General features: G+C 38.5%; 1 protein-coding gene across 1 annotated transcript in view; it reads right to left on the reverse strand.

Moving 5' to 3' along the window:
* Window positions 1-2592: 2592 nt before the first annotated feature.
* tmem178b (transmembrane protein 178B) overlaps window positions 2593-16303 on the reverse strand; it is a 130552-nt gene continuing 116841 nt past the window's right edge. Inside the window, exons 3-4 of the mRNA XM_036577585.1 lie at window positions 12803-12940; window positions 2593-6145 (exon numbers count right to left, since the gene is read on the reverse strand). Of these exons, the coding sequence (XP_036433478.1) occupies window positions 5895-6145; window positions 12803-12940 (389 nt within the window). The 3' untranslated portion in view covers window positions 2593-5894. The remainder of the gene's footprint in view (window positions 6146-12802; window positions 12941-16303) is intronic.

The raw sequence follows: 16303 nt of genomic DNA on the forward strand, positions 1-16303 counted from the left end.
GTTTGAACATTTCCAGGATTTTTTTTCAATGTTTTGTACAGTTTTATTTTTAGATTTACGCAACAGACACATTACTGATGAAAAAGATTTGATAAATCCTTAGATTTGAAGTCCCATAAAAATGAAAGTTGCAGTTTCCGTGACTCTGCTACTATTTTACAACATATGAAGAAGAAAAAACCCCACTCATTCAAACTTTTATACCCAAACTTCCATCAAACAAACAAATGAACAAACAAAAAAGACACAATGCTAACATGTTTGGCTGCTTTCATGTAAACACTGACTTAGATTTGATGGAGAGATGGCAAGATATGAGATTTTTTTCTTTGCCAGTCTTGTTTCAATGAAGCTGTAATCTATTCAAAATACTACATGTGCTGTGTTTCTGGTTTTATAAAGTAGTCACTTCAGTATAGTAGCATCATAAATGTGTGAATCTGTGTTATATTGATTATGGTTAGCCTTGGGTTGCTGACCCTGTAGTTAAACGATTGCCTGATCTGCTTTGTCCACAATCTTGTCCTGTTCCATGTTAAGCTTCTGAAATGCAATTTAATCCCTGTCCAACAAATCCTCCCGGAACTGATGTCGTTCAAGTCCAGCTGGAATAAATTTTAAAAGTGCCCTCTGGCATCAGATGCCAGTGCCTGTCCCCAAGTACACCTGCTTATTCTAGCCTCGTATAAACCTTTTTCAGGATAAGTGAATGAAGAGGGCGGGGAATGGCCGAAATATGATGCCTTAAAGAGGAATTCCATGTTTTTTTTAGAATTTATGTATAATTCAATCACTGAGATGTAAACAAAGTCACTTAGAGTGGTTTGATGTGAAATAGTTCATTGTAGAGAAATCTATCAGCTCAGATTTCTTTACAGTGCTGGTGATAGGAACCAGGGGTCACGATGTCTACAGCACAAATATAATCATTGTATTTACTAACCAAAACCACCAGTGAATACACATGTAGGTTCACTGGTGGTTTTGGTTAGTAAATACAATGAATATGTCCTGCATGTCCCTCTGTTTTAAGCCAAAACCTTCTCAAAGAGGCATTTTAGAGGCATTAAAAGTTTCAAACTTCTGGTTCCTATCACCACCATCGCATCAAACTACTCTGAATGACTGAACCATTTAATTTTGGAGATATTTTTGAAAAATTGGTGGAATTCCTTTTTAATATATTCATTTCCATGGTAAGGAAAGGCAGATACACTGGTGCTGGCCTGCAGCCTCTGGCCTGCTTTTTACCTGCTTTTTGACGTGCATTGTGTGCAGGCAGCCACTGACCCCATTTACATCTATGCCTGGTTGCGTAATCCTTGCGGACTGAAATAAATATTTTTCTTCTTAAGTGTGTCAAGGAACACTATCTTATATAAGGCCAGATGGGCTTAATGCAAGATGCTTCTGAGAGCGGATTGTTTCTTTATTTACTTTGCTCATGACCCAGATGTTGTGTGTTGTGAGAATATAGTAATCGGGGACACTCCGTGTGGGCTGGGTCGTGGAGTTTTTCTGTCGGATAAGGCAGATTTTAGTGAGCGCCTGGTTGTGGGAAGTGCATGCCAAAAAAAAAATCTCTTGAAGTATAACCACTTAATGTAATTTCATGCCCAATTGCTTTATCAGCTAGCGTCCTGTGGAGCGTCCCTGCCTTCCCTAAATATCTAGGCCACAAATGGGTAGAGGCCAAAGCTTGCAGAGTCTACCCCAGAGTTGACTCCCACTTTAGCACTAAACACAGTAGTGCTGGGTGATATATTGTCTGTACTGGTATACCGGTATTGGGGTCACACTACAATATTAATTTTTGGTAGTACTGGTAGATAACAAAAAAACAAACTGTTGAAAAGTTAACTGTAAAAGTCATTTGCTGGATGCTTGAGATTGCTTTGAAAGGGTGGTTTAAAATACATAAAACTTTTAACGTTTAAAATTCTGTGTTTCCCCTTGGTGTAAATTTAAGAGAACTTATTACAAAAACAGAGTCCAATCCAAAAAAGCTGCATTTTTTTTTATAGCATAGAGTAACCGTACTCATGGGTTCAGAAACCTTAATATAGGGCTGGCCTGAATAAGGCTTCGAATTCTCATTTTCTGAACTATGAACTATGAAATACTCTTTTCAGTACTACCCTTAAAAACAATACTGTTTACCTAATTCATAATAAATGAAAAATTCATCCCAAAGACGCTGAGAAACGCATGTTGTAATGTTATGTCTGCTAAGGAGACAGATGAGTCTGACTGGATTTCTTCTTACCTAGATAGCAGTGATGACACAGCAGTTAAATCTTTAGTGATGTGTTCTCATAGTCAGTTTAACCACTGGTGTGAATGGGGAGGACATGTCCCCTCCACTTGTAGAAATTACGCAAGAAAGTTTGGGAGTTACGTGATGGTTGTCAAAAAAAGTACACAGCTGTCTTGCAAAAGAGTTGTCAGATCAATTATTACATAGCTGCCAATCACAGTTTAAAAATTCTAATTATACCACAAATACATTGTTGTTTTGTTTAGTTATAGTCAGTAAAGACAAAAACGTTTGACTTGCTGGATGTAAGCTTTAGTCCCATAGCATTGCCCCAACACTTTTCAGAACAACATTAGCACCCCAGGGTTCAGCCAATTTGCAAAATGGAGCCAAGTTTGTATTCCATTGCCCACTCAGTGGCCCAAGTTCAGTTCTGTCATGAGTAAAACAACTTTGCTAGGCGAACATAAATCTCACCCTAGACTGACAACCCGGCAATTTTAGTGTTTCATACTAAATTCGTATTGATTTATAGCTGTCCATATCTTATAGGTATTAGCTGTTTATCTCCCTTTCTCAGCTTTGCAGTGGCTGAATGAGTGACAGAGGCCACACTCAGCTCTTCATCTGAAGTTCACAACGGTAGCCAAGCAAATTAACTTGTATTTCTCTTTGTTTATACATTAATTACCATATTAATATCTTTCACTAACATATCTTGCTTTAGTCTTTCAAGGAAAAGGAGTTATTTGTGAAATCATGGGGGGGGGGCTTAGTAATAGCCTAATATCACGTCCATCGTGAAGACAAATATTAAATAAAGGAACAAATACTCGAATGAATGAATGAATACTGTAGTATTTAAATCATTCAGGCCAGCCCTACTTTATTAACGTCAATATCATCTGATCATGTGATGAACTGAGAAGATATTGTGATATTGCCTAATTTTATTCAGCACTAGAACGCTGCATTTACAGATGCAGAAGGTCCATTTGTTAAATAGGAGAATACTCTAGCAATTTTCAGCCAAATCTCTCCAATTGCCCATTGGCTGTTATTGTAAGTGTGTTTTGAGTAAACAGATTTTCTGTTCTTTTTAAGTACCTGCATACAGGGAAACATGTTACAGTTATTGTCCATTAAATAGTCCTGCATCCCAAATGGCTTGTGGAGGCAGGAATGTTCTTTTCTGTGCTGTGTAACTACGTCACCTGTGTGGAGCTACAGCTGTGATGATTACAGGAAGGGATGAGCACCTGGATTAGTAGTTACACAAACAGAGGCATGCTACAGTATCACCCCAGCCTATGATTGGGCCAGGCTGGGATTCAGGACACCATCTGAGATTTAATGTGAGCAGGGCGACACTACGCACTGCATATCTGGAATACTTGAAATGTTCTCACAGAAAAGTACAATGAAGAAGCATGGATATTAAATTATGAAATTAATGCTGCGGTGATCAGGGGAGAAATAATATAATCAGATCAGTGTGAGCATCACGGCTTGATCTGGGATCAAAAGGACCCAATAGCGTTAAGGGCTTAGCGATTGTGTTAAGCTTGTGCTTTATTTAATGAGTGCTTTCATCCTCCATTTCGAGGTTGCTTTTTTTTGCATTTCGAGCCACGTTTTCTCAATCACCTTTGTCTACAGTAATCAAGAAGCACGCAAATGCTAGCGATGGGGCAATGCAGAATATCTGGGCTGATAATAGGAACCAATAATTAGCTACTGATTAATTTTAGATAGCCATGACATAGCTAAATCAGATGTAAAAGCTGTTGTAAACATTTATATTTATGTATATATTTAGTACACTAATTTTAATTCCAGAGCCACTTACAAAGGTAGCTGAATGGAGCACTGAGAGTCTTGCCCAAGGACTCTTATTAGTGTAATAATCTTCTGTGGGAGGGTTGGTGGTGTTATCCACAATGCTATCTGTTTTAATGAGTTGAAAAGAATGGAAATGATCAGCACTAGGGTCTACTTATCAGTGCATGCGTAAGCTAAAAACAGGATGCTAACTTATGGGCTGTAATGTCAATATACAGCCGATTTTCCCATTTATTGTCAATATATAATAGAATTTATCTGCTGCCAACATATTGTGCACCCTTAGCAAACACCATGTCTTTTCAGAAAGCCCCATTACAATGGAGCATCACATTAACTAGCATCAAATGAGGGCTTCTTTAGCGAGCGCTCTCAGAAGAGAGTCAGCGTGTGTTCCTATCAAATGGAATAAGTGCCACCTCACAGACGAGCTTAAGGCAGCAACGCTGTGATGCTGAGGCTTCTTCCTTCCATCTCCGCGAGCTCTGTCTACAGGAGTGACTTCCAGAAACTCGGGGCTTAGTTCTTTTAAACAGGATATGGCATCTTTCCTTTTTAGTCGTCTTCTGTTCATCAAAGAACCTACCTATTGTTCCCCCAAGGCAGGTTTTGAGTTTGTGTTATTTTTTGTGACAGCATTGTTTTTCCCTCTCCTCTTTTTTCTTCTGCAGAGGCTAGAAACACTCACCCTCCAACACATTTATCTATGAGAGCTAAATGGAGGACAGATACTCACGCACACAATCATTCATGATACTCGTCAATTTTAGAAAACAAAAGCACACAAAAAACGGTGGACCACCATGTTAAAAATGTTTGATCCCATTTGAGAATGGAAGAATGGAACTCCCTCCCAGGGGAAAGTAAATGCTCTAAAATCTGTCCCCATGGTAATGATTTTTTGTTTTCTCTGGAGGATTATTTACAATTTGCTATACAGCAGTTGAGAAATACTGGCACCAGCAGACACGTTCCGTTCCTCAAAATGTTCTTCTCTTAGAAACGTCAACTTGTGTGTGTTCAGTAGTACCGATCTTTTAGGTGCACCCTAAAGGCCTTGTGGTAGTCTCCAGTGTCAAGTGTTGATCTTTGACACTTTAGACTAACCTGAACCCGTTCACATCTATATCCGTGTTTCTGCATCGCAGAATCCATTGCTTCTGAAAGTTTTCTCTCTCGCCTGCATTCTGCAACCACTGTGAACTGTTGCCTTCACATAATTGGCACTGTCTCCATTCAGTGGCCGTCCCTGGTGTTCTCTAAATGCGCAAGAAAAAAAAAACCCACACAAGTGCTGGAACCTTTTCTCAGTCCCAAAGCACCAATTTAGCGACATGGAGACAAAGACAAAACATCTAGGAACTTCTGTCACAAACCTGTCGAGCTCCATGCTTCTGTATTTTTCATATACTGATGTACAAAGTCTCTGTTGCCATTTTATGTTGCCCTTCTCAAAGTTCTTGAGGGCAGGGAAATAATCTGCAAAGTGAAGCCTTTCTTTTTTAATGTCTCCACTTCTCAGGCATCTCAGGAGAAGTCCACCAATACACCGCCTTAGAGTAGTACATATTTGTTAAATTTTCATCTATTTTTCTTTGAACGATCAAGACACTTGCAAATTCACACAAAAATGGCATCTGTGGCCTGGTCGGTGAGATTAGAAATGACTTGAAATGAACGCATGGTTTGGGTCATCAAGTTGTCTTACTATGTATATGTTCCTCATGTGACATATACAGAGTATATGTCCGCGCAGTGGCTTTATGGTGGACGTGGCGCCCCGGGAGGCCTCCGCTTAACACACCGTGCCGTTTTCTTGCCGGGACTTGGGGCAGGTGGAGCGAGGGAGCGGCTGGACGGAGGGCGCCAGCGTGCAGAAGAAGCCGGCGATTAGCGACAGGCCCAGTCCACCCCAGGCGCAGAACATGGACCAGCCGTAGCCGTGGCTGATGTCATCCGGAAGCCCGTACAGGTAGCGTGGGTAACGAGACAACTCGAAATTAATCCCCGCCACACAGGTGCACAACGAGATGATGCAGAATGTGCCTGAAAAGACAACAGAAAGAGAGGCGTGCTAGTATCGTTTAGACTAAAACTCAAATGGATCCCTACTCTCTACAGTTGTATGCAAAAGTTGGGCACCCCTGGTCAAACGGCATACTTTGTTTATATTTCAAGCGAAAAGGAGTAAATAACTATTTAAAAAACGCAAAAGCAAATGTTAATACACACTTATCTATCAATCTATTTGACTGACTTAAAAAACAGGAAAGCAAAATAATTATGGTAGAATCAGCAAAAAGTTAGTTGAAAAAGCTGAGAGCTTAATTCATTAAGCTTTAATTGACTTGTTAGGGCTGGTTAGGCAGTGCTGGCTTCTATAACAGGACAATATTACCTCAACATCTACCATAGACTATTCAAGAAATGTAAGCGGACTCTTTTGGAATGAAAGTCTGGAGGTAGATTTTAAACATGCTGCGCATGCAACATGACCCAAAAATATCACATAACTAGAAGCATCATGCCAGAAAGAGTGGGTGAAAACTTCTAAAATAAAAAAAGAAAGACTCCTAGCTGGCTACAAGAAGCTTTTACAAAGCTGTGATATCTGCCAAAAACGGTGTTACTAAGTACAGAATTAGTAAGGTGTCCAAACTTTCACACATGCCACAATTACTATTTCATTAAGTTAATCAAACATAAAGAACTGTTGGCAGAAATAAATAATTTAAATTAGTCCACTGCAGAAGCTGTTTACTTCTTTTCACTTCAGAAATCAACAAAATTCATTATTTGGCCAATTTAGGCCCATATGGGTGCCCATATTTTTGCATACAGCTGTATAGAATACATGACATACACTGCTGTTCAATAGTTTGGAATCACTTGTCATACTAATAATAATTGTACTCAGCAACTTGTGTTGTGTAGATTAAAATGACTTGTAATACATCAGAAAGTATTTACAGATGTTTAATTTAATAGTTAAAGATTGTTGTTAACAAGAAGTTATTAAATGATAAATAATTTGGATGCACTGAAATTTCAGCCACCAAAAATCTCAGGCTGCAAATGGCCAAAACCCACTTTCAGATTTTGTTTTTCGACTATTAAACAGAGAAATAATCATAAAAACACTGTTTGATTTCTTGGGTCTCCTGCACTGATCGGTGTAGACACGATCAAACAGTAAACTGTGAAACTGTCTGAACTACAGTTTCTAAGAGGGCCATTAAACAAGACATTTTTAAATCAGTGTTTATGCTGGGAGGACACAATGATCAAGAACTTCTCCATCACATGTTTGATACACCATTTGAAAACATGACATCCTGCTTGAAATGTAGAATACAGCAAAACAACCAAAGCAGAAAGGAAAGCCCCTGTAGATGCCATCTGTAGCTACAGTTTTAGAAATTATGAAAGAAATGATAAATGGCAGCCAAAACACAAAGCATTACTAAAAAACATGAATAATTGCCTTGGATGACCATCTCTGTTGTCAAGGATGTGTACTTACATGCCACATTCTGTGTTCTACATACTGTAATTATTTTTACTGTAATCATCGTTTATTTTATGTAAACTGTTATTTTCAGCTTTTTTCATTTTTTTTAGCCAAGTGTGTCCTGAATTTCAGTTTCGGTTTTGTCCAAAAAATTCGTTTTGGTGCAACACTAAAAAATAATATATTGTAATTACCTATTTATAGTTGTTCATTGTCAAGTTCTCTGCCTCAAGATCACCACAATTTAGGCACAATTTTTTCTGGCCTTTTAAATATTACATCTATCATAAATTAATTCACAATGTTATACAGCTTTCTCAGTTTATACAGCTCTGTTCATCACTCTGGACACATCTAACATGTCTATACAACTAAATATTAGAAAACTATGAAGCACATCTGCAACAAACTGGTTTTATATTATTAAAACTACGATTTCAAGCATTAGAATGGCACGCATATCATGAAATACTAGCCCAAATAGTGCACTATATCTTATGGCTTAGTCGTGCTTTAGTGAACACAAAATATTTCAACAGGGGTAAATCATAAGCACTGAGATTACTGTGTTTCCATTGTAATCCTTACCACTGAATTCTTAAGAAGGTGCATTCAAACCACATCTAAGAAAAAATACGTGCTCCGTCCGTTGCTTACTGGTGTCGCAGATAATGCCGTCGTCACACGTTAGTGGATAAAGGACTCTTGCTCTAATTGTGGACTCATTTTCTGTGTGGTGTGACTGAGCAAGCGTTCAGCTGGGATTCAGCCCCCCTCCCCCACCCCCGTAATCTGACCCTCAGCGCTCCTTCTGCTTTTATGACTTAGCATCTTAATTGGCTTTTTAATTGCCTTCTCATTATTCAGGAGCAGGGCACTGCATTAATCCTACGCATCTTAATTGCGTCTTCGCTTTTTGCTCTCCGCAGTGCCGGAGCTGCGCGGTGCACGCGGGATGTGAAGCAAGCAGGGCATGATCCCTCTGTTCTTCACTTTAACTCTGAATCACCATCTACAGTAATATTGAAATTAGAGGTGCATGCCCCCTCCCCTCTACTGACTTATGCATATCCCCCAACATACTCTTTGCTTGTTTATTAGGTACGCCTGTGTTGTGCCTTCAACCACTGGCCATTTTATCTGAAACACCTAGCACTTCGTATGCTTTGTAGCTTTACCATACCTGCCTGTTGCCCACCTATTGCTGCACAATTTTCAGCCCCCCCTCAACCCCATCCATCAATGGAAAGGCACCACCACAGAACCACCACAGCCCAGATGTTATTTGGGTGGTGCGCCGTTCTTACACTCTTTTTAACAAACATACTGGACATTATATAGGACATCAACCTTGTTGGTACACTTTGCTGGTGTACAGTTAGAGACTATAGCTCATGTTTTTCCATGAATTTGTGTTAGTCCTTCTCTAGCCCTTCAGTCTCTGACCACAGGACCACTGTTTGCTAGATATTTTTGGTATTCTCCACTCAGCTGTGACAATAGCTATATTATTATTGACTTTGAGGAAATAAAATGAAAATGCATAAACTAATTTTGTACTTTTTGCTGCCTAGAAGCATGCTCCCGTCACATTTTTGACTTGTAGTGATAAAAATGTTTTCTTTAATCACGTCACATGACACAAAATTTTTGTGTACATGTGTTATTTTTCTCAACATTTCAGGTTTTTTTTGGAAAAAGTCAACTTACTGTATGTTTTCTACTTAATACCATGTTATGGTTAAATTACCTACATAATTTATTATGCTGATACCTCTACCCCTTATTATTACCCCTTTGTATATCAGTATACATTACCACCAAATAATTTTGGACATTTTTCTTATGTCACCATCATATAAGTGCGCTAGCAACATCTTAGTAACCACCTGGGATACCACAGCAATGGCCTAGCACCACCTTAGCAACCACCTGGGACCATAGCAATGGCCTAGCAACATCTTAGCAACCACCTGGGATAGCATAGCAATGGTCTAGCAACACCTTAGCAACCATCTGGAATACCCTAGCAACCTCATAGCAACACCACAGCAACTACCTGGAATTACTATATAAATGTAATTAAATTACCAAAAACAATCACCAGTGTTCTGAAACTGCTTTACCTCTTGCAGCATTATTAGCTGGCTTTGTCAAGCCAAATTAAAGATTGTTCAAGGACAGCGCTTTTCTAGCTACAGTCTACACTTTAGTTGAAAAAAAGCTTGTCCACATTTATAAAATAATACTGACAATTTGTGTATCCATAGCCTGCCTTGGCATCACAGTGCTTGATTTAGTCGTACCAGTGCAGCACACATTAACATCCCACTACTGTGTATCACTCCTGTGTTGTGAATCCACCACACAAATAATATGCGGTCAGTGGTGGTCCTGTGGTAGTCAATGCGGTAGGTGCACCGATGCCGTAGGTGTTCAAACAAATTGGCCGATGAGTTGCTAATAAACTGACAACTCATCTGTAGCAAGACGATTGGCTTGTCAGTTGCCTTCAAAACAGAAGGCACCAAGTGCTCAAGTGCCACTGTAAACAATACTGCTTACCATAATAAGAGGTGAGGGATGGAGAAATAATTGTTATAATTATTTCAGTAGATCTCCCCATTGTCTGTCATAGTTAATCTTTGTATTGCTTGTGTCAAAATTATGGCAGATAGTTGGCTGTGATCACTTACAGCCTTCATAGCAAGCCTTTTCATAATGTGACCACTTTAGAAAGATTGATGCTTTACTGGAACTTTATAGTAGCTGTGAGAAGACTATCTCACACTGAAATATGCTTTAATTCAGGGCTTATTGGGTATAGGATTAAAGGATATTTAAAGCATTTCAAATGATTTGAGATACATATTTTAAAGGTCACATATTCCTTTGAAAGTATAACATAATTGAAAAAAAAAAATCAGAAAAAATGAGAAATATGAAACTTTTTAGAGTTCAACGTATCTTTCACCCTTACACTTAGCTGTCTGATTTAGTCTAATAATGTGACTAAAAGAACTGTCTTAATTAACTTGATTCACCGCAACAAAGAGGCACTTCAGTAAGTTTATAAATCTCCTCATAAAACCTCAATACCTGAGAATTTCTAACCCCATGTGCCCTGATATAAAGTCTTTGCCTGTTTCTTTTTATTCAGGCATAAAAGAAGTGTTGGAAGTGTCTCCGACAGTGTTTCAAACTCAAGGACACCTGTACCACAATTTATTAATTCAGTCCCTGGGCTTAGCACTGCAGGCCATAACAGCTATGATAAGTAGCTCACTGCAGCACACTTTTATAATATAGTGGTGAAGAACAGAAAGATATAATAGTGTGGCCCTTTAAGAGCTGGAATGAGCTGTATAAAAGAGTGAGATGTGCTCAAATCCATGAAATTAGCCATGGCACACGCCTACATCAGTCACCTCTCTCTAATGTGTAATTAAAATGCTTCAACTAGTGACAGGCGAGACATGACTCAAAAACAGTTTCAGTATGAACAGGAGAGACAATTTAAATGCTTTTAACAGCCCTGCTGAAGTGAGACTTTACACCATCCTGTGTCCAAATGTTCTCATTCTAAATATATTGTGATTGTTGTCACTATAAATGGTGTCTCAATTTTTAATGTGCGAAAACATTTTTTTTTCTTATACTGGCCCTCTATTCTTTAAATACTGAATATTATAATGAAGATAATACACATTTTACATATTGTTGTATATAGTAGTTATAGTAGTTGTCTACAGGGACTGTTTACTAGCTTGTGACTTGTAACTTGTAGTTGCTATGTTCAAAATGGTCCCCTAATCATTATTCCATTCAACTAAAAAATAAAGAATATTGTTGTGTACTGTACTTTGAGCGCAAGTAGTGTGTCTCATACTGAGAACTGAAACAGCAGAGGGGGTCCTTCATAGCCCTCTAGGCCTTTAGAGAAGCCTAATAATCTCTGTGAAATACAAATACATCTCTATAATTTTTAATTCCTTTTATTTAACAGAAGAATCATAATTGTATTTAAACTCTGTAGTTTTGTAGTAATCCTTTTATTTCATTGTTAAGTTTTGATTGGACACAAAAGGGCTAAAATCTTGGCACACCCAAAGGAAAATTATCCAATCAGAACTTCTTTCTTGTGGCATCTAAGCAGATACAGCCAAGCTATCTCTTCCATTAGTCAGGCCTGAAGGACTAACATGTTACAACCACCAACATAATTAGTAAATGACAGAGGAATCCACCAATGATATTTTCTCTTCCAGTGTGAATTGTCAAGTTTGTGGGAAAAGGTTTTTAAGGTAATTTTAGGTCGTATATATGACACTGACTGTGAATGCAAGTTCTAACCTAAGCAGGTTTCAGTCAGTTGTTAGAAATGGAAAACAGGGGCAGCTCTTTCGTGAAAGAGTCACAAAGCTGCAACATACAGGGTTAAATCTATGTTCAAGTATATTATAAACTTCATGTAAAGCATGGCATGTCTTTTAGAAGCATCTGTGTTTAATCTAGAATGGCCAAAACATATTAATGCGTACCAGTGTTAGCTTAACACTACCGAACTACTAGAAATGTCTTAGGTGTTCTAGCAGAAATTAGCATTATCATACAGGTCTTTTTGATATTGATGGCCCGAGTTGAAGGCCTAGCTCTAATCGTCATGGTCAACTTTGCACTGGCAGGCTTCTTTTCATAGCTTAAGAGGAGGTCCATTAGAGGAAGCTGCAGTCTTTTTAAATTTCAAACCTGAGCTAAATGTAATTGTCCTTCAATGACTGTATTTCTTTGAGGTTTTATTAATGTTAGGTTATTTGCGATATGCAGCTCAAGATTTTAAAATGTCATAATAGTAACTGGGTTACAGCTAATCTCAGTTTGCTAACATTAGCTACTTGCTATCCCAGGTGTGATTCAATGATGCTAGGTACAGTACAGCAAATTCTCTTTTACAGTTACTGGAAAACATTAGTGTTCGCTCTAAGACATATTACCCTAAGAAAATTTGGGCACAGTGAAGTGCACAGGGTAAAGGGTAAGAAAATAGCATATAGCAAGTGAAGAGAGACATATGAGTGTTTTTCCCACAGCACTACAAAATGACAGACTCCCCAAATAGGGTACTGTATAGTGAACATGGATAAGTATAGACATAGCCAGTGTGTTAGGCTCTGTGTGGGTGGCTGACTCACCGCCCATGAGGAAGAGCAGACCTGCCACATATTGCATGAGGCCTCGGTCCCAGCAGCAGCCGAGCATGCCGATGATCCAGCCGAACAGGATGATGGCTACAGCCATGCCCATGAAGCCAGCCGTCATCCTCCGCAGGTCTGTAAGAGCACACAACACATAGCAGTAGAGTCAGACTCACTGTGAACGAGAGCTAAAAGAGCTTAAACATAAAGTATAGCAATTTCACATGAAATCAGAAATTGCTTTATATGCTGCTTCCAAAGTTTCCATTATCAAAACACGTTCTGATTGAACATCTCAGTGAACAAGAATGAGAATCTATTGAGTCGTAGGCAGCATTTGAAGTTCACAATATCGACAAAGTTGCATTTTTATTCAAAGTATATGCATCACACACTCTAGTATTTCAAAAATCAACTGAATTATGTTTGCACACTGAGGCAAAGTGCATTCCTGCTGAAAATATATGACCTTTGATTACCCTGTGAAACAACAAAGCATCATGTTAAGATATTGTGTATGATATGAGAACCATTCCACCAAAGTAGTTCAAATTGCAATCCCACAGTTAAAAAAGGAAACAATTAAGCTTTCAGACATCCAGATATTTTACAAGGATTGTAGGATATATTTAAACCCAAGGCAGTAATTGAAATCCCACTGTTTTGAAGTAAATGTGTCCAAATCTCTGAAAATCAGAGTGTAACATTAAGAACTGTCACTACCAAAACACATATTGGTCACACTTTATGTTGAGTGATTCTTTTAGATGAAACAAACAGTTAGTGATATGTCAAAAACATATGAGAGTTAAGTTTAGGTTTTGGGTTAAGGTTAAGGTTAGGGTTAGGATTAGGGCCAGGGTGAGGGTTTGGTTTTGGGTAAGGCTGGGTAAGGTTAGGTTTTGTGTAATGGAAGTAACTAATTAACAACACATCTACTGAATGTGAGAAATGTATCAACAGAACATCTACAAGATATTTACTTCAATGTATCCAGATGCTTCACTACTGTTACTTCACTGATATGCTGTTGATGTGTTACTGATAATCTGTTAAGATTTTATTAATCATCTACAAAGGACCACTCCAAATAAAGTGTTACCCACATATTTACTGCAATTAAGTACATTTTTTGTGTTAGTAAAAACATTAAAATTTTGTGTGTGCACAACTCTTCAAAGCTGTTTGCTTGTCATGTACTGGCTAGCGTTTTTGAGCTCTGCTCAAAATTAGCTAAAATTGTCACTACCAAAACAGTCATTTGGTAAAGGTTTGGTAGTGTTATGAATGTTTTGGTAGTAACAAAATAGAACACTCAATCATACTGATATTTTAATAAATTAAACACAATTAAGGTTTGGGCTGCTCAAAGCAAAAGGATTTTAGTCCAAAATGTGTTTTCAAGTCTGACTTTGATACAAAGATCCATAAAAAGCTGAACCTGGGAACATGGGTACACGCCCATCCGCACAGCCTTGCATACGCACATTCATGCAGCAGGTTTCATCAGTCTGATTGGAAACGCGTGATTGCAGGCAGTTGTCAGCTCTGTGTGCTGTGACTGAGCTTATCGAAGTGAGCTAGTCACAATACTATTTTCAAACAGTGTAAAAAAGTAACAAGGTTTTGAATGCTAATTCTAAAATGCAACAGTCTTATGGAAATGAGAATGGCTCAGGATGAAACTAAAACGAGAGAGAACATCCTACTCTCACTAATGCAGTTTAAAAAAATTAAAGCAGGGATAAAACCCAAAAGGAAGCATAAATCTTGTTTAGCTTGAAAGTTTCTTCAAACCTCTGCACTGTAAAGCAAGGATTCCTGTCCATCATTTCCATGAGGCTTTTCTCTGTGGTGTGAGTTGTGTGTGTTTTTGAAGGCACACACCATGTGTAGAAGGGTCAACTCCGTTAGCTAGAGGGCAGGTCACACGGCTTCAGTGTCCGCTTGCTCTTTTTAATCTCACAGTTGAGTTCTCTCAGTATGGAAAAGGTAGCCGTTCCAAAAACGCCTGGGACGGCAGCCTAGGCCAGCCAACTGTGAAAAGGTTACAGAAGTGGCCCTGGGGCGAGGATCCGCAGATAGTGGATGGAACCAAGCTGGTAACAGAAAACCATATTTACCCTGCCCTAGCAGGGCGCAGAGTGCGCTTGAAATTAATTTGATTTGACTTCTGAACGAAGAGCAATTTGTAAGAGATGAAAAGTGTGATTAAAGAGGCAGCACAATGAGAATAACATGTGACAGATTCTTCTGAAGCTGCGAGATATGCAGAACATCATTCTTGTACAACTCCATTCCCGCAAGCCTTCAGAATCACTTACTAGAATCGCACAGGAAGAGAGCTGTGAAACAAAATTTTAAATTCTGTAATGTTCGTTTGTAGACAAGCATCTCAAAAAGCACATGCAGTGAGTCTGGCCTTGTTGTCTGTAATCAAATGATGATACTTCATTTATCTTGTGAGCTTTCACCTTAAGACAGGAATACAGCTCTGTGGGTCAATAACACCAATGACCTTTGTTATCCACTGACTGATCTCAAAAATACTGTGGCTTTTGAGGGCTGAACCAAGCAGAGTACAATGAACTGAGCTGAGTAGTTCAGTGATTTGTGTGCCACTTAAAGAGCTAGCAATTGCTTTCAAATGACCCCCATGTTCAGATGGTTAAAGCCACAGATGTACATCTCTGTGCAATTATTACAGGCACAACCTCAACCTCTTCCTATCCCTACATGTACAAGGGTTTCTTCTAATAACCCCTTAAATTCCCATGCTTATTACATCCTAAGGCATATTATTCACTAACTGCATGGAAAACAATGTAAACTGGAGAGTTATCCTGATTTTATAGATATGATGAATGGAAGCCTGGCTATTTAAGGTGTTGATACTGCCTTTAAAAGCTTGTAACCAATTAGTTCTATCTAACTTCACATTCTAAATGTTTGTAGTGGTCTGCTTTGAGTTTTAACCAGGATTTTCAGACATAATCAATGAAGACAGCCTGTAGCCTACATTGCTAATGTTTAAAAGTCTAAATCTTTGACAAATTTCATCTTTCATCTTTCATGGTTAGCCCAACAGCAAGCTACTTTTAGTCAGCACTAACAAGTACAAGTGAAGGCTGCTGCACCTAACTAGAGGTAAGATAAAGCTTTAGCGTCAAGGCTCTAAAGCACACTGTACATATGGGGCGTGTCTATTTGTCATGGCAAATCCAAATAGGTTTTGGGCTTCATAACTCTTGTTTAGTTAAAATGCTTACTAAATATTTAATTTTCATAAAAATGAAATTTACAAAAGTAAGAATGTTTGAGTATTTGGAAAATTAATTAAGCATGTCACACTTTTAATTACTTTTTCCTGTAACAAAGTAGTGTAACACATTACATTTTCAGTTCTTGTAATCACGTTACAGTTCCTGGCTTAGAATTACATTACTTGAGCATCGTGTCTAAATATTGTGCCTGTCCGTACATCTGTCCAACAGCTGA

Source organism: Colossoma macropomum, unplaced genomic scaffold (assembly GCF_904425465.1).
Source record: "Colossoma macropomum unplaced genomic scaffold, Colossoma_macropomum, whole genome shotgun sequence".
NCBI classification, from domain to species: Eukaryota; Metazoa; Chordata; class Actinopteri; order Characiformes; family Serrasalmidae; genus Colossoma; species Colossoma macropomum.